This window comes from Amaranthus tricolor, chromosome 6, assembly GCF_026212465.1.
Source record: "Amaranthus tricolor cultivar Red isolate AtriRed21 chromosome 6, ASM2621246v1, whole genome shotgun sequence".
Taxonomy (NCBI): Eukaryota; Viridiplantae; Streptophyta; class Magnoliopsida; order Caryophyllales; family Amaranthaceae; genus Amaranthus; species Amaranthus tricolor.
In genome coordinates this window covers 25,616,452-25,640,317 of record NC_080052.1, presented here as the reverse complement: position 1 = coordinate 25,640,317, position 23,866 = coordinate 25,616,452, and the positions used below count along the sequence as shown (strand labels likewise).

The window sequence follows — 23,866 nt, the reverse complement described above, 5'->3', positions numbered from 1 at the left end:
AGAGAATATAAAAACCATGAGATAAATTTTATCCGGACGAATAAATATGTAAAATAGAGTAACATCATTGTACACCACTAAAGTTAAAGATTACGTTAATTTTTCTCATTAATTAAACAAAATACAGCTTACTTAAGCTTGGAATCTTGCTTAAAGAAAATGTATGAAAGGACTCGTCAGTCCCTTCCCTTTAGCTCTCATTCTCTTGCCTTTTCCTCGCCTTTTTTTTTTCTCACTTTCGGATGATAGTTTAGCTATTAATCCAATTATAATTGAGATATTTTGTAAAAATAATTGTTAATTGCTCATAATTTATTTGAGAAAAAATATATTATGTAGCTAAAAGCTAGTAAAAACCTATGAAAGTATAACACTTTTATTTGTTTTTCCGCTTTGACAAACGATTAATAATTGATATGTATAAAGTAATTTATTTTCAGTAGAATTTAAATCAATTTGTAGAATAATAGTCCCACTCTATTTTTATTTAATTTCATTCACATTTTGTTTTTTCCATCTCAATTATTCATTTTTTAAATTCATTTGTATTTTATATTATTCTTATATCACAAATTAGTATTTAATGTGCCATTTTAAATTTGTACAGTAAAACTCAAATACATAAAATTTTTAGAATTATATAATAATATAAATTTGAAGACACTAATAGATTGTTTATTTAAAAGAAAATTGTTAGAAACTATCTAAAAAAACTCACTTTTACTAAAAACTACATAAAATTTTTTTTTTTTGTCAAAAACTACCTAGAAATTTTTTTTTTCGTCAAAGAGTACGTGTTAACGATTAACATCCAAACTACCTATTTCTATTTTTATTTGTTAAATATTATTTACTAAGGGAATTTTGGATGATAACCTTAATATGTACAATTTGACAAAAATTAAAATTTTTTAGGTAATATTGACAAAAAAATTTATAGGTAACTTTTTTTTTACAAAGTAATTTTTTATAGGCGGTTTCTAACATTTTTTTATTTATTTAATCGATTATTAATGTTCTGTATCAAAGGATTTTTTTGCCTTATTTTAACTCTGTTCCTCAGCCAAAAAACACCCATTTTCTCTCTCTCAGTCTCAGTCAGTTTTCTTCTTCACTCACTATGGCGAAGCGCGCTGTTACAGCTCCATGTGCTGCTGCTTACATTCTTCTTATTCTCTCGGCTACTTCATTAACCGCTGCTATTGACGACGGTACGCTTCCTCCTTTTTTCTTCTCTTTTCCATTTTCGACCCTTTTTTGGCATTTTAATGGAGAAGATCTAACTTATATGAATGTATAAATCTCACAATAATGGTTATGATATTATTAAGCAGTTTTTTAGATTTCTGATTTGATTTATATTGTGTTGAAGTAACAATTTCGGACCTGAGACTGAACTTCTGTATTATATTTCAAATAAAGATTTCAATGGACTCCAATGACTAAATTATTTGGTTTTTCTGGATTTGGGTTCTAAATTTGACTGGTAGCTGCCACTTTTCTACTAAGTTTCAATGTTGCAATTTGGTCACTTAATTTTGTAAAAGTTTCCTCATTATTCATATTGTTGATTGTTGGTAGGCTTTTGAGGCATGCTTCTAATGTAAATGCGTAATATTTTCAATTGGGTCTTTTTGATGATTATTGAACCCTTTTATAACCGGTTATTATTACTAAGTATTAATTAAATTACTACTTCTTATTTTATCTCAAAAAAAAAAAAAATACTACTTATCTAATATAGGATAAATACATTAAAATATAGAGTATATTATTTTATTGTCTAATTCACCATTTTAGATACTGGATTCATTCCTTAACGAAGTTCTCACAAATAATGTGGGAATTAAGAAATAGAATCTTTCAGTTAGTGAATATATTATTTTATTGAATGATAAATTTGGCTTCTTAAAATTGAGAACCATAAACATTAAAATATATTCAAATAAAGTCGGTGGAAAAAAAATTAGTGGAAAAAAGTATAGGGACCACAACTTGTAAAAAATATTTTATTTTTAATATATATTTTAAAAATTTTAATTTAAATTTCTGTTCTTTAAAATAGACAAACTTAAATTGGACAAGTGACAACACTAACAAAATTTAAAATGTTTGTTAGTTTACTAATAGAATATATTGACGTGGAATTATATTACAACAATTTATTCTAAATTCCAATGCTATTAACGTGGGGTCAAACTCAATAGTCAATACTCATCTTGATGCAAAAATTTTTATAATACAATTTTTTAATTTTTTATGTTTTGTGATGTGTATACAAACATATTACAATTAAATATTAACAAGATTTTTAATCAAATTACACATTCCATGGCAGGCTAGGCCTCGATTCTCTCGTACAGCTTAGGACTATCATGTTGTTTATGAATTATGATCCTAAAGATAACAAATTGACGCGCAGAAAATGTGATGTATCATGTTGGATAAATTATTTTCCCATTTCATACAGATTATGTGGCCCCATATTACTAGTGTCTGTAGTTCTAGTGGAGTGTTCCCAGTTGTTCATGGCATTATGCTTAGCGAATCCTGAATTGATACTGTTTGATACTTGACACCAAAAGCTAATTGTCTAACCATTGTCTATTCATTGTGGGTTATGGTCTATGGATAACACCTTGTACGTGTCATGTGTGGAAATAGTTGTAAAACAAGTGGGAATTGATTCTTGTTGCTATATCTATAACCAAATGACATTAATGGCCCGTTTGTTTTGTGCCTTAGTGGTACTAAATGGCGTTAATGGAAATGATTCATAGTGTAAAATTTCATTAAAAGTTTCATGTCATTCCTATGGTAATGAAACTTTAACCATAAAAAAATTTTTTTGTTTATAAATTTCCATTACCACCTAATATCACCTCTCTCAATGATAATGCATTGAAATGAATTTTATGAAGAAAATGAGATGATTAAAATTAGACTCATCAAGGTAAACAAGAGATTTTTTAACCAAAATTACACTTGTTTTTCATTTTCATTACTACCTTTTATTATCACCTACCAAACAGGCCTTAATTATTTGTCTTAATCATAATGTTTACTAGCTTTTCATCTTATTAACTTTTTTGATTGAGGAAAGTGATTAAGGGTTTGACATTATTATTGTTTTAATAGACTTCACGAGTCGCTTTTCATAGCTCAGAATCTCACACCTGTTATAGAAGTTGGCATTAAGGTAACCATAAATGTGGATGGGTAGAACATGCCAAAACAGTCATTTCCATTTAAACCTGGTAGTACTCTCAAGTTTCAATGAAGCCATCAATTTGCCTTTCTGCCCATGCAATAAAAGGGGTGAATGCCTTATAAGTTATAATACTATGCTATTTGATTTAACGGTCCATTTGGTAGTCGATGCCAAATGGTGGAAATGATAATAGAAAATTTAGTGTAATATTGGAGGAAAATCTCTTAATAAGTTTAATAGTCATACATGTTCTATTTCAATCATTTCATTTTTTTAATAAACTTTATTTCTATGCATTATTATTTGGAGATGTTGTATTAAATGGTAATAAAAATTTGTGAAAAAGCTTTTTTATATCAAAATTTGAAACGACATCATACTTTTTATGAAAATTTAAGCTACAAATTATTACATTTATTACTAACAACCTATGTGGTCCAGGAGTAAAAATATCTTTAGTGTTTGATCTGAATTCTGATCATGAAGTACATTCTACAATTCTACTCATCCAGTCAACCATTTTGCTTTGTCATTGAGATATGTTGTAGGTAAGACTTAAGACTTAAGAGGAATTGACAGAGGATAAGAACAATACAAGGAAACAATTGGTTCAATATAGTATTATTTGATAAATCCAAGCATAAAAAATGTTGTACCAATAATACTATTAGACATTTTTTACCAATTAAAATTTTCTCACAATAAAATGGAGGTAATATTATGCTACATAAAGCAAGCATTTTTTACATTTTTTACTCATGCATGATGATCAATGAGATTAATTACTTTTTCTGTTTCAATTTGTTTGTTACATTTTAAACTTAACATTTAATCAAATTGTAAAACTTTTTGGTTAAAATATAACAAATAAACTGAAATAAAGAGAGTAAAATCTAGTTTTGTCAGTCAAAAATTAATATTTATATTTTCCCAACTTGCATAGTAATGGATTCAAAATTTTTGTGTTTTTTGCATTGGTTTTTCCTCGTTAAAATTATATGTGTGACAACTTGGAGTAGAAACAGTGTATAGTAATAGTAATGAAAATAGCTGGCAGGAGACATTTGGTGCGTCTTTCTAATGAGTTGGACTTTGGCTGCCTCCCTTTTCCCCATTTTCATCTTTGTTTTGGATGATGAAGGAATCTTACTTTGTTGATTTTTTTAACTAAAACAAAGTTTAGTCCTACTTTGAAAGTAAGTAGGGCCGCCAAAAAAAGTAAAATTTCCCGCCAAATTAGTTCAAATACTTTTTCGTCCCTTTGAATTAACATTAATAGAAAGTGAAGTGTTTTTATTAAAGAAAAGATAGAAATTGTGTAATTATGAAGAGAGATTGAATTGTATGTATAAAATTATAAAAGATCTAAAAATGTAAGCATGTAATTTAAAAAGTGTTGTACCAAATGATGTAAAATAAAAGGACGAATCAAAATAACAAATAATGTTAAACGAGGGAATAATGGAAATATAGATACAGTAGAAGTAATAACTGTGTTTGTCTAGAATGATAATGGTCAATCCAGCTAGAAGCTAAAAGAGTCAAATAAATTTTCATCTGTTTCCTTGAATTCTATTGGTTTATGTAGTCAACATTCATCTTTTGGGATCAAGACTTTCTTATTTTGTTTATTCGAAATAAACAAACCTTTTATGGGGGTGTGTGATGATTAGCAAATAGTAGAGAAATGACAATTGTAATGATTTTGCATAATGTAATTTGTAGTTTCTCTAAATTTTGGTTGTTTGCTGGTTGAAAACTAAGTGAAAAGCAAAGTAGATAAAAACGTGTGACCAAGACGAGGAGAGATATTACGTTTGTGGATAAATCAGTGAAAAGAATACCAGTCAAATAGAAATATAATGATATCAGTAGATATTAACGAGAGATAATTGTTGCAAACTGAGTTGGAATGTGTATAATTTAATTTGGGGTGTTTGGCAGACGACTGATAGCCGATTACAGTTGCTGATTTGACCAGTTGATTTTATTAACTGGTTTAACTAGCTAATATTTTAAACACGCTGCTATGAGCAGTTTGTTTAAAAACAGCTTATTCATAACAATAACCTATTTCAATTAGCTGATTTACCAAATATTAGCATTGACTTGTTTGACCATCCAATCCAGCTAAAATTTTCCAAGAAGCTATTTTGCCAAACACCCTTTAAGTGCATCTTATTATAAAGAAAATGCTTCATTTCATTGTGATACATCATACAGAAATAAATAGTGCTACATGAACAACAATGTAGGTCTATTGAACAATGGAGATTTTGAGACTCCGCCATCAGGAGGATTCACAAGCACAAACGAGGACAGTGTAGTGGATGGTCCTACAACAATCCCAGGATGGCAAACTAAAGGAACAGTGGAGTTGGTCTCAGCTGGTCAAAAGCAAGGTGCAATGATCTTGATCATCCCAGGAGGAACTCATGCCGTCCGATTAGGCAACGAGGCACAAATCACCCAAGATCTAAAGGTGGAGAAAGGATCAGTGTATGCTGTCACGTTTAGTGCTGCCCGTACCTGTGCACAGCTAGAGTCCCTTAATATATCAGTGGGCCCTGCAAGTGCATCCTCAGCCATTGATCTGCAAACAGTGTATACTGATCAAGGGTGGGATTCTTATGCTTGGGCTTTTGAAGCTGATCAAGAGGATGCTAATCTGATGTTGATGAATCCTGGTATGGAGGAAGATCCTACCTGTGGACCTATTATTGATGATGTTGCTATTAAGAAGATGTTTGTTCCTGATAGGCCTAAAGGTAATTTTACTTTTAGTATTCAATTATTCTTTGTTATTTGCCAAGTAATTTCTTTTTTTCTACTTCTAAATGTGCTACTTTATATTTGTGTTTTTGTGTTCTAAACTATTAGACACTTGTACACTTCCTTTTGAACAAAAAATATGGAAATTTCTTGAATTAGTCGAGTACACTTGAGTCTGACACTTGGACATGTACTTGTGTCTGATAGGAGCTCTTAAGTCTGAGTTGTTAGAGTTTATAACATATCCTGGGGCCTTAACTAAAAGCTTAAACTGATGGTTGAGGCCCCTGAATATGCTATAAACTTTATAAACTCTAACACGCCCCTTCACATGAGAGACCTTTGAGCTAGAAGGGTGGATGCAACACTGACCCTCTTCATACCTGATGCTAAATATTTCACTTTAGACGAGGGGTGGTTGAGATTCGTACCCGTAACCTTTTGTCACACTGGCCTCTGATACCATGTCAAGGAGCCAACTCCATCAAAAGCTTAAGCTGATGGTTGAGGCTCCAGGATATGTTACAAAACTCTTACACAAGTAACATAGAAATTAGTGAAATGCACAACAATATTCCATTTCCTCAACCTCAACGCCACAAAAATGGCTCCGACGTACGTGGGGTTTGGAGGGTCGGATGTATGCAAAACTTACCCATCATGTTTAAGGATTAAAAGAATAGTAATGAACATATATTTTTTGATGCAAATCTGAGGAATCTGGAACTGTCTACCAATATCACTAAAATGTGTGTTGCATACAGATAATGCAGTGCTTAATGGAGACTTTGAAGAAGGTCCATGGCTATTCAAGAACGAGTCTCTTGGCGTCCTCCTACCAACCAATCTCGATGAAGAAACAACCCCGTTACCAGGTTGGATAGTCGAGTCAAATCGAGCAGTCAGATACGTTGATTCAAACCACTTCGATGTCCCTGAAGGAAAACGAGCAATTGAGCTCCTTTCCGGGAAAGAAGGCATCATATCTCAAATGGTCGAAACCACACCAAAGAAAGACTACACCTTAACCTTCTCGATGGGGCAAGGCGGAGACAAATGCACCGAGCCCCTAGCTATCATGGCATTTGCCGGGGATCAAGCTCAAAACTTCCATTACACACCGAACTCAAACTCCACGTTCCAACAAGAAGGCCTTAACTTCACAGCTAAGGCAGAAAGGACTCGAATTGCGTTCTATAGTGTGTACTATAACACTCAGAGTGATCATATGAGCTCTCTATGCGGCCCGATTTTGGATGATGTGAGGGTTTGGGGGACATCTAGTTCTTCTAGGATTGGTCTTGGAATGTTTGCTCTATGGTTTTGGGTTATAGTCCTGATTTTGGTCTAGTTATCTTAAGATGGTGGTGTTGTATCACCTTTAATTTAGTACTACTACTACTACAATATGATTGTTTGGTGGAAGTTGTAATCTCTGTATTCTGCTAGTGCTAATTATGTAAGGTTTGATGATATATATTTATATATAGATGTAGGAGCATTCATTAAATTACTAGATAGATTTTGAGCCATGTGTTTTTTTTTTTTTTTTTAAATTTCAATTATTATATAAATTAATTTTAAACATTAATAATCTATTTTTGTGTTTATTTGTTTATGAAGTATAAAATGTTATTTTTATGAAATGAATGATTCATGTCATCAACAACATCAGAGAGAGGTATTTGTTGATCATGGATTTGATTTTGACTTTATTGATTTTGGGACTTAGTAACCTGGGAGATATTTAAAATTGAGTTATTGAATTATTTATTGTGTTCTTTTAATTTTTTTTTATGAGATATTTAAAATTGAGTTATTGAATTATTTATTGTGTTCTTTTAATTTTTTTTATCCATATTCATATTATAAGTTATAATTATTGTTTATTGATAATTTAGAGTATTTCTATTTAATAACATATTGACCTAATTAGATACAAATTAAATAAAGTATTACATTTACAAATAAAATATAAGTTGATTATATATGAAGAATTTAAATTTTGAGACTATTCGAAATTTTGATAAATAAAATTTTACATTAGATTTGAATTGTGGATCAAGACGAGCATCACTTGGTTGCAATCTCTTTTAAAGACGAGTTAATGTTTTTTTGTTATTAAACTCATGATCATAATTAAATAACTCTGATCATAATTTTATAAACGACATAAATTAAATATGATAAATGGTGAATAAGCATTTTCCCCATTGATATTCGCCTCATGCTCCGTGGCGGGTAGACATATGGTAGTCTCTTCACCTTGGCTTCCAATTGCTGATTACATGATCATGTCTTTGAGGACTTTCATCAAACACCTTCCACGCACCTCTCTTATTGGAACCTTCTCATGCCTTCACTCTCTCTCTGCTTACTCTCTACACCCACAGCATCAACAAGATCCTTATGCATTGATGAATGAAGACCCAATTCAAATATGCTCGCAAATCTGGGTTAAATCCTTCTCAACTCCAAAATCAATCCCTTTCTCTAATCTCACTGGTTTCGTTTCCAAATTTGACATCTGGGTTTTAGCTTACCAACGTTCTGTTGCCCATTTTACTGGCTCTTTCCCTTCTCGTAACGCCATTCACTCTCAGGTATTGGATGATCTTCTTGCTCTTCGTAATGCTGTAGTAAAAGGTCAATTTAAATGGGACATGAAAACTGATTTGTATATTCGTAGTCCTACTGAAAAACCCATCAATGAATTTACCTCTAAGAATAGATTGAAGAAGATTTTGAATTCCAATAAGCCACCTTTTCAAAACCATGTTGTTCAAGAGGTGTTACTGTTGATTCTTGAACCCATTTTTGAGTCTAGATTTTCTTCAAAGTCTCATGCTTTTCGCCTTGGTAGAGATGCTCATACTGTTATTAGGACAATTAGAAGTAATTTTTCTGGATATCTTTGGTATTTAAGAGGTGATTTGAGTGAGATATTGGTGAATGTTGATAAGGGTTTAGTGATGTATTGTTTAGAGAAGGTTGTGAAGGATAAAAGAGTGTTGAATTTGATTAATTCTGCCTTAAGGGAATCTGGGAATACTTGTTTGGAGTCTGATGATGCTAGGATGTTAAAGAAAGGGAGGGGGACAAAAAAGAGGAAAAAAGGAGAAGAAAGAAGGAAGGTTCTGAATCCAAATGAGCCGAAACCAGATCCTTATTGGCTTCGAACTTTCTTTGATTTTGCGCCTGAGGAGGCGGCAAAGGTGCCAGATTATGGGCATTGTGGAATTCTTAGCCCATTGCTTGCTAATGTTTGTTTAAATGAATTGGATCATATGATGGAAGAGAAAATAGTCGAGTTTTTTAGGCCATCCATGCTTGACTCGATATGGAAGGATTCGACTGCTGATAGTTGTCATAACCCTGCTTGGCCGGAGTTTGTTCCATCTGGTGGGAAGGAGAAGACAAGAAAAATGGATTACATTCGTTATGGTGGTTATTTTTTGATAGGCATACGAGGATCCCGAGAGGATGCAGTTAAGATTAGAGAGGAGTTGATTGAATTTTGCAATACAAAACTAGGAATTAAAGTAGACTACTCGAACGTGGATATTGAGCATGTAAGCAGGGGAATTTTGTTTCTAGACCATGTCATTGGTCATCGTGTAGTTTACCCGACATTGCATTACACAGCTACAGGTGGTAAAACAATTAGTAAAAAGTGTGTTGGAACTTTACTTTCAGTTACAGCCAGCTTACCTCAATGTATTCGCCGATTTAGACACCTTGAACTGCTGAAGGGTGATAAAGATCCAGAGCCGTTGCCATGTACTCCGATGCTCTATTCCAGCCAAGCTCACACAAATTCTCAGATGAACAAGTTTCTTGAAACCATGGCTGATTGGTATAAATACGCGGATAATCGCAAGAAAGTTGTTGGGTTTTGTGCTTATGTGATTCGCAGCTCTTTGGCTAAGTTATATGCTGCCAGGTATAAGCTCAAATCTCGTGCCAAGGTATACAGGATAGCTTCCCGTAGTCTATCTCATCCTTTGAGAGGTAAAGGAACAAATGTGGCATCTGAATACTCAGATGCATTGAAGCTAGGTCTTGTAGATGCCATTGAAGGTGTGCAGTTTTCTCATATGTCGTTAATTCCAAGTTGTGATTATACACCATTTCCTCGTGTTTGGATCCCTGAGCATGAACAGATGCTGCTTGAATACATCAAACTACAAGATCCAAAATTCTTTTGTGAACTACTTAAATCAATCAAAACACAAGGTTTAAGTTTACCACAAAATGAAGCATCTGAGATTTTGTGGGACTTTAAGACTTTTGGTGTACACTGGTTGAAATTTGAATCAGAAAAACACCCTTGTGGCTGAGACGGTTTAACAGCAATTTTAGATTACATAACAGCTAGAATAGTACAATTCTAGACTCAAACCAGTACATCTCAGTGTACTTAATGAAGGGGAAGTGGCACATTAGCGGATTGCATATGTTGCCAAGTTAGTATGAACCTGCTGAATAAGGTGAGACAAGGAAGGAATTATATTCATCACTTTCTAGTCCATTCAATATAGTAAAGATTTATAGGTTTGATTCATTGATTATTTGCTATTTCCTGTGTTTCTGTGAAACTTTGGGAATATTGTTAATCAGGTATTTCCGGTGATGGAGCTATAAAGTCACACATTGTCATTGTATGCAATTGTGATGACTTGGTGGCTATGAGAGATATTATTAGACAAACTGATGAAGCATGCCTTAAATGGTTCCGTCTTGCACCTTATGTATTGCAACAGCTTTTCTCTGGATTGAAGGTAAAATATCTCATTACAGAAATCCTTTTTGCCCAACTATATCATATCATATTATATCATATCTTCTTATATATTTCATTTTATGCACTTATTGTTTTGATGGCCTCTGCAATTTATTTGATTTCCGAGCAAGTTATCAATTAAAGCTTTTATGCGCCTAATATTTTTGATGTGTAACTTGAATAACTTATTCCGAAAAGCAGAAATATACTTGACATCAATATGATTAGTGGTTGAAAGATTCTTTAGTTTCTTTTTTCTCATAAGCATTTTCTCATTTGTTTTGCTTGGATTGCCCCCTTTTTCAATGGAAATATAATTTGAAAGACAAAGGCTCCTTTTAAGGCGAGGGCTTCCATGTGGATTATAATCATTTGTGAGGATTAACACTTATGATATGCTCTAAAGGTGAGGTTAACATTTTCCTATTTTACTGGAATGTGCATGTAATCAAGAGTTAACAGTAAGTTGATCTTCATATGTTATTCCTTTTTTCTTTTCTGTAAGGTGGTTAGGTATGTTTGGAAGATTTCTTTAACAGTAGGTTATATTTCTTCAGCTTGTTGTCCATTTTATGGGAGCGTATTGATTACGTGGATGATTCTTACTTTGTAAAATTGGTTCATTTTTAATGGGTCTTGGTTTTTCAATCATTATTCTTTGTGATCTGAGATCTCTAATTTCATCTTTATATCATATTTTATTTAGCTTGTAATTAAGAAAAGAATTTTTATTAAAATAAAATTAGAAATTCCAACATTTTATTTTCCCAACCTATGCATTTTCACGTACTTTTTCACATAAGTCAATGAAGATAAGTATTTTTTTTTTTTTGTTTTCAATATATGTGACTCTATGACCCTTTTTTATCTCTTCATTTCGAATTCTTCATTTTAAGGTATATCTACTCATCAATCTTAAAATACGCATTTCAGCTATCTGCATTTTCCTACAATGTTTTCTTCTGGATCCCAACATTATAACCCATATAGCTTTCCATTTGAGACACTCATACTCAATCATTTGCTTTACATTTGATCAATATCTCTGAAATGTTATGCTAAGATACTTTGAGCATTCACTTGAATGGAAATCCTTCTACCTTACTTCAATCCAATGATCTTTCGTGCTTAAAGACATTGCATATATTCTGTCTTACTTCAACTTGGTTATTTTCTCTACAATATATTTTTAGTTCACTTTACAACACTTTTGCAATGATCTTTCATGCTAGAAGGTGCATCCTCTGAGTAAAAAAGGCCCAAGTGGACCTTTTATCCCCAATTACCATCTTTTTTTCTCACAAAATCCTTCACTTCACACACCACGCTTTGCGCCTAAGCTCTTGGACCCTAATCATCATACTTGCGCCTTTTGTACGTTGGACTTATCAGATTTTTAAATTGAACCAAACATGTGAGACACATATTGAGCCCAACTGGGTTCTTGTCCTGTTCCAGTTCAACTTGACTTAGCAAGCACACCTTTAGTTTTTTTCAATGTTGTTGTCTTAAAGTTATACCTTATTCACTTTCTTGAATTCCCTAAGCTCTTGTTTTCACCTACCTTGTTTGGAGTTTCAACTTGGAAGAGATGAGTGAGAAGAAGCTCAAACTGTCGTACCTTTTCATGTTAGTTTTACTTAGCAAGCACCCCTTTAGTTTTTTTCAATATTGTTGTTATAAATTTATACGAATATAAAATGATATGTAACCTGCTGTAGGGACGATGAATGTCATTGACGGGCACTCCTGCCGTTCTCTATACCACGAACTTGATGCCATTAGCAAGGTATTCCTAACTCTTTAAAACAGTTGAATTGCTGTCACATGATTCGCTAATTTCCTTGCGAATCGCGAAAAAAAAAATGAAATTTAGGTTGATTTTGGGCTATTTTAGGGCCATTTTGAGTTAATTGCAAATTCACGAATTAACTGGTATTTTATGTTAGCCTGATTTGAATCACAAATCATCCATCAGCTTTCTTTAATGTCTACCTATCTATCTCAATTAATAGCATCTCATTAGTTTTTAATGATAAGAGGATTAGTTTTGAGTACTTCCAGTTCATCTTTTTATTTTCCATTTCCGTTTGCGTTCATTTGTGGTAGAGGAATCATTTTCTAGTTCTTTGTGTATAACATGTTTAACTTTGTTTCAGTGGTGGTGGAGAGTAATCCTTTTTCGGCGCTGGTATTCTGCAACTTGTTTCAACCATCGTGTTTCCGGTTAAACTACACGCAACAAGAGAATTTCTCGAGCTAATGCAAGTTAATCGTTTTACTGCCTTCGATTGTTTCTTTACCTTGGGAATTTAGCGTTGAAACAAATATAGTTTGTGTTGCATACCTTGCCTTAGCAAGACGATCTTGATGGATTTTTCCGTTAAAAATCTCTGTAAATTAACGCACCACATGCCTATAGGCAAAAGACTAGTTCGTAGCTACAACGATGCAATTTTTGCATTTATTCGTGTAACGGATGTTCAATTTTTGCTACAACGAGGCTTGACAGATTGCATTTTTTAGCCTAAAACCTGCTTAGTATGTACTAATTGAATCATATTGACTACAATTAAGCCATCTCTGATTGTATTGGTTATATGATTGCTCCAAGGGACAGTCTGGTTTTGACATGAGGAAATTTTGGTAAATGAACAAGCTGGGCCCATTCAAGTCTGTATTGTTAAAAATTTTGAATTTTTGAATTTTTTTGTCATAATCTAACTCTGCCAAGATAAAGTCGGATTACATAAAACATGTGTTCGGATCAAAATCGATGGTGAAAAAAGTTTAACTTTTATTCGGAGCAAAATCAGAGTGCGTATTTTGATTCAAAATTAATCCATTGTCATCCCTAATCCAGGGGTGAGTGAATTGCACTTGATCTAATAAGCAATTAGCAATCTATTGTGTGGCCTTGATAAGACCAAGTTCATACCTTGTTAGAAACTAATGCAAGTTGAAAATCGGATTTGTCTAGTTACACAAATTCTTGTGAGAGACTATCTCTAATTGGGCCGGTCCATTATATATTTTTTAAAATACTGTAAGTAGGTATTAAGAATTATGTAAGTAGACATTTAGATATTGCAAGTAGGCATTGAGAATACTATAAGTAAGCATTAAGGATAATGTAAGTAGACATTAAGAATACGGTAAGTAGGTATTGATTTTTAATATACTGGACTTAAGATACATCTTTCAAAAGACTAGCTGATCTAGTTATAGGGTAAGCACCCTTTTTAAGAAAAGGCATGAGTCTTATTTTCACTTAATTTTTCCTTTTTCCTCGGCTTTTGTGTAATCCAAAAAAGTGCAAAGATGTAAACCCTGATTCTTAGCAAAATATATTTACTTCAATTTTCTTCAAATAACTTGCAAAGTCGGATTATATGAAATGCTATGAACATGTCCTCGTGAGAGAAGTGAACAAAGATAATAGGGCAATGGCTAAAAAGAACAAAATAATATTTTATTGGTTTGTATAAAATATTTCATTGGATGTAGCAAATTTGTGATGATTGAGAAAATGACTTGCACAAGAAAATTACAAATCTATTGAAAGCACTACCTGATATTGTACCAACTTTTTAATTAAAAAATATCTAAATGAATTTGAGTGAAAATTTTTTTTTTCTTCAAAAAAAAAAAAAGATTTTCTGGTGAATTAAAAACCAACTCAGATTTGTGGCTCCAAATATATTTTTTTCAAGTTAGGATTCTAAATTCGTAAATTCAAATATTCATAAAATTGTGATAGCTTTTTCCTTAAATTTAATTTTCCTTTAGTTTTTTTTTAAAACTTAAAATGAATAAATAATAATTATAAACTAGCTCCAACACTTCCCATTCATCGGCCTCCATTCTCTTAGCCACCCCTTCCCCATCCATCGGTCTCCCACACCCCACCTTCCTAGCCTCTCGCCCTCCATCCATCGGTCCTCACCCTCCCAGCCACATCTTTCTAATCAATTGACCCTTTACCTCCTACAGGGGCGCACTCGAAATATATAATCAAATAATCTGTAGAGGACCAACTAACAAAATAGGCCGTTAGAATTGAATGTTGGAGTAGAACTTGGGGTCTTAAGCCCTTATCGGCCTTCCATTTGGCTTCGCCACTAGCTCCCAGCCACCCACCAATGAAATCTCATCTCCGTTATTCCTATATGATGCTTATCATTCCCATCAACAAATTCTTCCTAATAAAAGCTCAAGTCTAATCAAATTCGTTTTAGACATGGATTTGAAATTGGATGTTGAAAATTTAGACCTCCGAATCTGAATTTAAATTTAGATTCTTGTTTCAAAAAATAGACTAGATTATCACACCAATGTAAGGGAGCAATTGATAGAACTATAAACTCCAATGGAACCACTTATTGGGTTTTTATCCATTAATTTGACTTAATTCGAAATAAGTAGATTTGAGCTAAAATTTTAGACCTAATTAAATGGGTCGACTTGACCTGATCTATTTATTAAATGAGTTAGGTTAATGCCAAAAATATAAATCTAAAAAAACATGTATAATCCGTTTAATTATATGACTTTATTTCGAGTTAAATTAATCAGTATAACATGAACTTAATTTACCTAATATTTATGTTCCTATTTTTTATTGTATATACAAAATAAATAATTTATAAATTAAAAGTTTAAAATTGAGGCCTGAAAAATATGTCGTTAATATTAAAAGTCCTAAAATGAAAACAAAAAACTCTAAACGAGTTAAGTGAGTCGAATTCAGATTGATCTGATCATGTCACAGTTGTGATTTTCGATCAAATTAGCTAAATAGGTTACGTTCGAGTCAAGGGTTTTCTAATCTATTTATATATGAGCTAAACACGAATTCGATGTGACTTGATCTGTTTGACTTGATTAGTTTTTATATCTAAATGGTCGGTGAAGTCACTCGTGTTAATGGTGTGGCAGATAATTGTATGAAAAACATTCCTATTTCCTAAGGTAGTGGTTGACTGTTTAAAAGCAAATGAAAGAATAAAGTTGTTTTGGTTGTCATCCTCCCATTCTTAACGTCTCAATCCACAAATAATGCTATACATCTCTACGTCTTACTCAAATTATTCTTACCTTTAAAACTTCCCTTATTCATTTTGAGATCCAGCCACTTTCAAAGGAACTTAATTAGATAGTGATGCATGCAAATTAATGAATTATTATTATTATTATTATTATTATTATTATTGTTGTGAGTAATAAATGCGTTCAGTTAAATTAATTTTTTTTTTTTTGCGTTTTTTTAATGTGGATCACAAATAAATTTTAAATCTCTTAACATGAATGTGTAATTCACACCGTATGTTGATGAACAGTCACTTACATATCTTGAAAATTTTAAAAATTTTGTGAAAAAATATGAAATTTGATTGGTTAGAATGCAAAAAGTAAAGTAATTTTATTTTAGATATGATGAATAATACTTGATGTATTTTAGTGTTATTTTTTCATGTTATGATGTGTTTGAGTTTTGATGTGAATTAATTACGAAAGAAGCTAATTATTTTATTATTATATTCCCATATATATTGATGAGTTTGTGATTACTCTAAGATAATCATATATAAAACTTTCTAACCTTTGATAAATAATATTAATAATAACAAGTATAAATTCATCATTAATTGTAAGAAGTAAATTCAAGTGAGAAAATTGTATTTTTTTAAAAACTAGGAGTACCATGAAATGATAAATTTTTTTCTATTAATATAAATTCAGTGGGTAGGAAGAAAAGTTTTAGCTTTCTATTAATATGAAATGATAAATCTTTTCTATTAAAATAAATTTTTTCGTGAATGTTTTAGCTTTAGATGATGTATTGGTTTGACTGTTAGATGAATTTCTTAATTAATAGTGTTTCTTTGAAATTGTTATTAACAATAATATATTGTAATTGTAAATTAAAATGTAAGTAGGAAGGAATAAAATTTTAAATGTTGTAGAAAATTAGGTGGGTTTATATTAAATAAATTTCTAATCCATTGAATAACAATAAATTTACCTAGCTAACCTTTTTGTTTACCTAAGTGCTTTGTGTATCATGAGTTCATGACTCAAAAGTATTGAAAAATTAATTTGGTACTAAGAAAAATAATGTAGTGCCAATTGATGCAATGAAGAGAAAAAAAAAAGGGAATTGTAGAAAAAAGGTGTTGTTAATTCTATTAGAGGACCTTTTGTAGAATAATTTTATTGTTTGTTAGAGTAGGTTTTTAAAAGTTTTATGGGAGTATACTTTTTGTTTTTCTTTGTTACTTATATTTGATTTTTTTACAGTTTTTATTATAATTCGAATTTTAAATATTTATAAATATATTTTATAAAATAGGAAAATTTTTTTAAAAGTCAACTTTTAATTTTTTGCAGATAAAGGGCCAATATTGCATTTATTCTATAAAAATCTAACCTTTTACTCCCACTTGTAAAGTAAGAGTCAAATAACTCGACATGTTACTAAAACTTTAACACAACAACAAAATACCTTAACTACCCGACTCCTCTTGTAGTTCATCCACCATTAACTAACACCACCTCTTAGACAAACCACCATGACCCCATACACCACCAAATAACATCATCAGTAACCACCGAAGAAGAAGGATAAGCATTAATGACAGATATTATTTTCTGGATTTTAAATCAGCTATTTGAAGGCCTCTGATGATATATTAGATGAAGATGGCTAGGGAGTTATTGGTAATTTTGTATGGATAAGGAGCTAATTGTATTTTTGTATCTTCATATAAATACTCCCCTTTCTTTCATTTGTATTACATAAGAATATATCACAATAATAAGAAAAGGAATTCTGCTCTCTCTCTTTCCTTCATCTGCTTCTTCCTCGTTCTGTTTTCCCTCTTCCAAAACCAACTCCATTATCATTCTTCTCATGGTATCAGAGCATAAGTTCAAAGATCCTCAAATTTTTCGATCATTACAGTGGTATTCGTTCTTATTATTCCAAATTTCTGAAAATTTCTACAAGAAATCTTTCCTTTCTCTTTTCTTGAACATGACGACAAATTTGTCAATTGCAGTTACTTTAGATCCAAATTCGCCTTATTTTATCAATCCATCTGAGAATACGGCCTTGCCTATTGTTTCTGAGAAGTTTTCTGGTGAAGCTTATGGAGAATGGAAGAGAAGTATGGTCATTGCGCTCGCGACAAAAAATAAATTAGGGTTTGTTGATGGAAGCTTACCAAAACCAACTGAAGATGATCCAAATTGTGCTGTATGGAAAAGATGTGATGCTATAATCATTTCTTACATCTTGAGATCCTTGGAAAGTTCAATTGCTAGGAGTGTTTTGTTCTTAACTTCTTCTCAAGAAATTTGGAAGGATCTTGAGGAAAGGTTTTCTCAGACTTCTGGACCCCAGTTATACACATTGCAGCAATCTTTAACAGATTTGAAACAAGGTCAAGAAACTTCAATTACTGAGTTCTTCACTCAGATAAAAGCTATTTGGGATCAAATCAATCAGATAAACCCATTGCCCTCTTGTACAAGTGCTGGATGTACCTGTAATCAAACCTTCATCAAACAACAACAAGAAGAAAGGCTTGTACAATTACTCATGAAGTTGGATAATAAGTTTGCTGCTGTAAGAACTAACATCTTGATGATGCAGCCCTTGCCAACTATTTCAATGGCATACAAACTTCTCATACAAGAAGAAAGACAGAGGCAAACAAGCTTGATTGATGAAGAATCAAGCAATAGAGCTATGGTATTTGCTGCAGATTATAAAAGAAACTACAAGAATCGTTCTCAAGGCTCTAGAATGACTTTTCAGTCATCTAATGGAAATAGAATGGTGATAGCAGGGAAGAGACCTTACTGTGAACATTGTAGAATCCCTGGACATACAATTGAAAAATGTTTTAAGATCCATGGGTACCCTTCAACTCTAGCTAAAGGAAGAGTCAAGAAAAGACAACAGCAGTAGCTCAAATGGAAGAAAGAAATGAGGAAACCACAGAACATGTTACTCATATCTCTTCAGATCAATTCAACAATATTCTTAAGGCTTTACAGACTCAGGAATCAAACAACTCTCAAGCATATGTGGCAGGTACATGTCTATTAACTTGTTCAAATCAAAATTGGATTGTTGACAGTGGTGCTACAGACCATATTTGTTCAAGTTTAGATTTGTTTAAGAATTATAAAGTGTTCGATAAAAGTCCAAACACAATTACTATTGCTGATGGTAAGCAAGTGACAGTTGAACATGTTGGAGATGTGTTTTTTGACAATGGAATAGAATTGCAGAATGTCTTACATGTGCCTGGGTTGAAGTTCAATTTGATTTCTACTAATAGATTATGCAGAGATTTAAAATGTGAGATAGTCTTTACTCATGACAAATGCATAATTCAGGGGCCAACTTTGAGACAGTCAGTGGTGCTTGGTAAATTGGTATCTGGGTTATATGCTGTTGATGATGGAACTATGGTAAAGCCAGAGAAGATAGAGACTCAAGAGGCTGCAGTTGCTGATGCAGCTAAGGTTGGTAAAAGTACTGAAGAAGCAAAGCTTTGGCACCTTAGAATGGGACATATGCCTTTCAATAAGCTGCATCTGATTAATTCTGTTTTTGATAATAAAGTAGGAAGTCAAGTAATTTGTCAAGTTTGTCATAAGGCTAGACAGACAAGAAAACCATTTCCTGTAAGCTTGTCTAAAACTGAGAAATGTTTTGAATTACTTCATATAGATACATGGGGTCCATATAAGAATAAGACCTATGATGCTTTTAGCTATTTCCTTACCATTGTAGATGATTTCTCAAGAAATACATGGACATTTCTTATAAGGAACAAAACTGATGTTGTGAATATCATTTCTGATTTCCTTGTTTTCATTAAGACACAATACAGTAGTTTAGTGCTATGTATAAGGAGTGATAACGCCAAAGAATTATGTGAAGGGGATATTCTTCTTGTTTACAGAAAATATGGGATCAAGCATCAGAGATCTTGTCCTAATACTCCACAACAAAATGGAATTGTGGAAAGGAAACACAGGCATTTATTGGAGACTGCAAGGGCATTATACTTTCAGTCCAGGGTTCCTATAAAATTTTGGGGTGAATGTTTGTTAACTGCTACTCATATAATCAACAGAATGCCATTGAGGTCAGTGAATTTTACTTCTCCATATGAGTTGTTAAATGGAAAGAAACCAGATCTAGCTCACTTGAAAGTGTTTGGTTGCTTATGTTACATATCAACCTTGAAGACTGGTAGAGCAAAATTTGATAAAAGGGCTTCACCCTGTGTTCTATTAGGATACCCACCAAATCAAAAGGCCTTTAAGGTATATGATTTAGAAACAAAAAGCATGGTTATTTCCAGAGATGTTATTTTTTATGAAAAGCATTTGCCTTTTCACTATGAAACACAGAACAACAACACCAAAAATCCCATCTTTCTTCCCATAAACACACATTTAGATCTAGACATGAACTATCCTATACCTGAACCATTTCAAATTCCTCCTGATAACCTGATTGCAGAACATGACAACATTGTTGATTCAGCAGCACCTAAACCCTCAACCACTTCAGCTCCACAAAATAAACCTAACATTGTTCCTTCTCTCAGACAATCAGATAGAATAAAGAAAAGACCTGCATACTTAGATAAGTATGTGTGTGCTGCAGATTCTTTGCATAACCATTGGTGCAACATTGTACAATTTGATGCTCTTCCTTCCTCAATGAAAATACTGATAAACAAAGCATCAGAAATCTCAGAACCATCAAGCTACTTGGAAACTTCTCAAGATACAAGGTGGATAGCAGCCATGAACAAAGAATTAGATGCTCTGGCTGCTAATGATACATGGGAGTTAGTACCTTTGCCAAAAGGCAAGAAACCAATTAGATGTAAATGGGTTTATAAGGTGAAGCTTAATGCAAATGGAAGTATTGAAAGGCTAAAAGCAAGGCTGGTTGCACAGGGTTTTACACAAAAATATGGAATTGATTACCTTGAAACGTTTTCACCAGTGGTTAAAATGGCCACTGTAAGATGTTTATTAGCTTTGGCAGCAAGCAAGAAATGGAATTTGTATCAATTAGATATTAATAACTCTTTTCTACATGGAGAACTTACAGAAGAAGTTTATATGAAAGTTCCTCCAGGAGTTAACAATCCACACAACTATGTCTGCAAACTTACCAAGTCTTTGTATGGACTTAAACAAGCTTCACGACAATGGTATGCAAAGTTAAATTCTGCAATACAGCAAATGGGTTACAAGCAATCCAAAAATGACTATTCCTTGTTCATCAAAGATAATGCTAATGGTATCACAGTAGCAGTTATATATGTTGATGATATAATAGTAACTGGATCAAATGAAGCAGAAATTTCATTGTTCAAAGAACATTTGCACTCAGTGTTCAGTATCAAAGATTTAGGAACACTAAATTACTTCTTGGGAATGGAAATCTGTCATTTGCAAAATGGTATTGTGATGACACAAAAGAAATTCACCAAAGAATTATTTCTTGATTGTAACATGGATGTATCAAAGGTAGCTAAAACTCCACTCCCTGCAAATATGAAGCTTCTGATTGATACTGGAGACTTATATGAAGATCCAGCACATTACAGGAAGATAGTAGGTAAGCTGAACTTCTTAGGTCACACAAGACCAGACCTATCTTTTTCAATACAAACTCTAAGCCAATTCATGCATCAGCCTAGAGTACCTCATGTCCAGGCCTTACATCATGTGCTGAGATATGTTTCACATACCTTTGGTCAAGGAATCCTCCTATGTGCCACTGATCACTTGAGTTTAAAAGCATACTCTGACTCTGATTGGGCAACATGCCCCAATACTAGAAGATCAGTAACAGGATATGTTTTGTTATTGGGCAAATCTCTAGTATCTTGGAAATCTAAGAAGCAATCAACCCTTTCCAGAAGCTCAAGTGAAGCTGAATATAGGGCAATGGCTGCAGCATCCTCAGAAACAACTTGGTTAGTTAGACTTCTTACAGAACTGGGTGTGACAAATCTACAGCCTGTAACATTGTATTGTGATAATCAAAGCGCTATTCACATTGGTAAAAATCCTGTGTTCCACGAACGTACTAAACACATAGAAATTGATTGTCACTTTACTCGTGACAAAGTTCTTGAAGGACTAATTCAGTTGACATACACTCCTTCAGCAGATCAACTTGCAGATATAATGACCAAAGCCCTGGGGTCCTCACAGCATAACAAATTAAAGTCCAAGCTAGGCATGTATCCAGACACACTCCCTAGCTTGAGGGGGGATGATGATATATTAGATGAAGATGGCTAGGGAGTTATTGGTAATTTTGTATGGATAAGGAGCTAATTGTATTTTTGTATCTTCATATAAATACTCCCCTTTCTTTCATTTGTATTACATAAGAATATATCACAATAATAAGAAAAGGAATTCTGCTCTCTCTCTTTCCTTCATCTGCTTCTTCCTCGTTCTGTTTTCCCTCTTCCAAAACCAACTCCATTATCATTCTTCTCAGCCTCAAAGAAAAGAAAGATGGGTAAATTAGAAGGAAATAATGCAATTGAAGAAGTAGTATTAAAAAGTTGCATAATTATATAAATTAGTTGTAAATATGTGGAAAGCCTTGAATAATGACAAATGAGAGTATTTGATTTGGTGACTAGTGTATGAAGTATGTGAAAAGCTTTTATTAGTGATCTTTTAAGTGGAGTTTGTTCAGAAAAATCAACGCCGTAAGGTGAAAAATTACTCGAGTATAATATCTTTATTAGGTGTTCATTATTATTTAGATTCACGGTTGAATTTCCAAATATAAAAATTGACTTAACAGATGAGTTCCTGAGAAGAGCATGTATGTATATGAGATAGATGCAAATCAACAACTTGAAGAAAAATGATAGTAAGAGATAGGAGAGATAAGAGAGGAGAGACAGTAAGGTTATGGTGGCAGCGAGATGAAGAAGATGGTGGCCTAAATGAAGGAGACATTAATGGATGATAATGAATTTTTTCTTTTCTGGTTTTATATATTTTATTTTTAAATATAATTACATCACTCAATTATAATATGCCATGTGTCATTTTAATCAAATAAAATGGATTAACCGTTTACTCTAAGTAACCATTATCTGGAAGCTTTTTCATTGCAAATAAGAGCAAAATGTTAAACCTTTATAGAAAAAATAAAATACTAGTCCTTTATGTGCGGACGAGATAAAAATTAGTGTTTTAAAAACAATTTTTCCTATAAGAAATTATAAAAAAGTATATATTAAAATTTTATACATTAAGAGTTTTGTGACAAATCTAATGATATATGAATACAATTTAAAATTTTAAATGTCCATAAAATATTTCAAACACGACCTTCAAACTGAAACGGAAAGTAGAAAATATTTTTGAAAGGGATAAATTATTTTTTTTCAACCTACTTTTCATTATACATCTCTTTTCAAACCAAACATCCCAATATCAAAATTAATTATATTAAAAACATATTTTCCCAAATCAAACAACTCCTCAATATTAAGGAAATATAAAAGGGGCCTTTTTTTTTCTACTTTCGAGTCAATATTTTCTTGGCCTTTCTTATAGTTGTACCTTTTGCGATGTGATGACACCCACATATCTCCATTAAGGACCTCCCACTCTCTTTTTTTTTTTTTTTTTTTTTTTAAATTTTTTTTTTTATAACATTGGATTTTAATTCGATTGAAGTATCGATTTTTATAGATAAATAAATGGGTTGAATTTTTACCTAGCCTTATTTTCAAAGCATATCTTTTAATCTAAAAACTGAATTGAATTTGTTTCTTAATTGGTCAGCAATTAATAAGATTTTGAATTTGATTTTCATTTAGTTTTTTCTTATTTCACCCAGAGTCATTGTATAGACAATTGAGATCAAGATTGAAGTTTTATAGATGCCAACTTATGATGCCACTAGAAAATTAGACTCGTTCCATCTAATAGAGATGCGATTGTTTTGACTTTACTAAAATTTGGTGAATTTATGAGTTTTAGTTAAAATTTTTCGAGTAATACCATATTAATTA

General features: G+C 32.3%; 2 protein-coding genes across 3 annotated transcripts; both read left to right on the top strand.

Annotated features, from left to right (window-relative positions):
• Positions 1-1,022: 1,022 nt before the first annotated feature.
• On the top strand, positions 1,023-7,563 carry LOC130814486 (protein DUF642 L-GALACTONO-1,4-LACTONE-RESPONSIVE GENE 2). Its single transcript, XM_057680566.1, has 3 exons — positions 1,023-1,211; positions 5,467-5,979; positions 6,748-7,563. The coding sequence occupies exons 1-3, from the start codon at positions 1,121-1,123 to the stop codon at positions 7,332-7,334; spliced, it is 1,191 nt and encodes a 396-aa protein (XP_057536549.1). The 5' UTR covers positions 1,023-1,120; the 3' UTR covers positions 7,335-7,563.
• Positions 7,564-8,035: 472 nt separating this feature from the next.
• LOC130814485 (nuclear intron maturase 1, mitochondrial) lies at positions 8,036-13,433 on the top strand. 2 transcript variants are annotated; one of them, XM_057680565.1, is made up of 5 exons: positions 8,036-10,473; positions 10,604-10,764; positions 11,092-11,172; positions 12,488-12,555; positions 12,926-13,433. In XM_057680565.1, the coding sequence occupies exon 1, from the start codon at positions 8,233-8,235 to the stop codon at positions 10,321-10,323; it is 2,091 nt and encodes a 696-aa protein (XP_057536548.1). In that variant the 5' UTR covers positions 8,036-8,232; the 3' UTR covers positions 10,324-10,473; positions 10,604-10,764; positions 11,092-11,172; positions 12,488-12,555; positions 12,926-13,433. The 2 variants fall into 2 exon arrangements, with proteins under 2 accessions (XP_057536548.1, XP_057536547.1); XM_057680564.1 differs by lacking the exon at positions 11,092-11,172.
• The last annotated feature ends 10,433 nt before the right edge of the window (positions 13,434-23,866 follow it).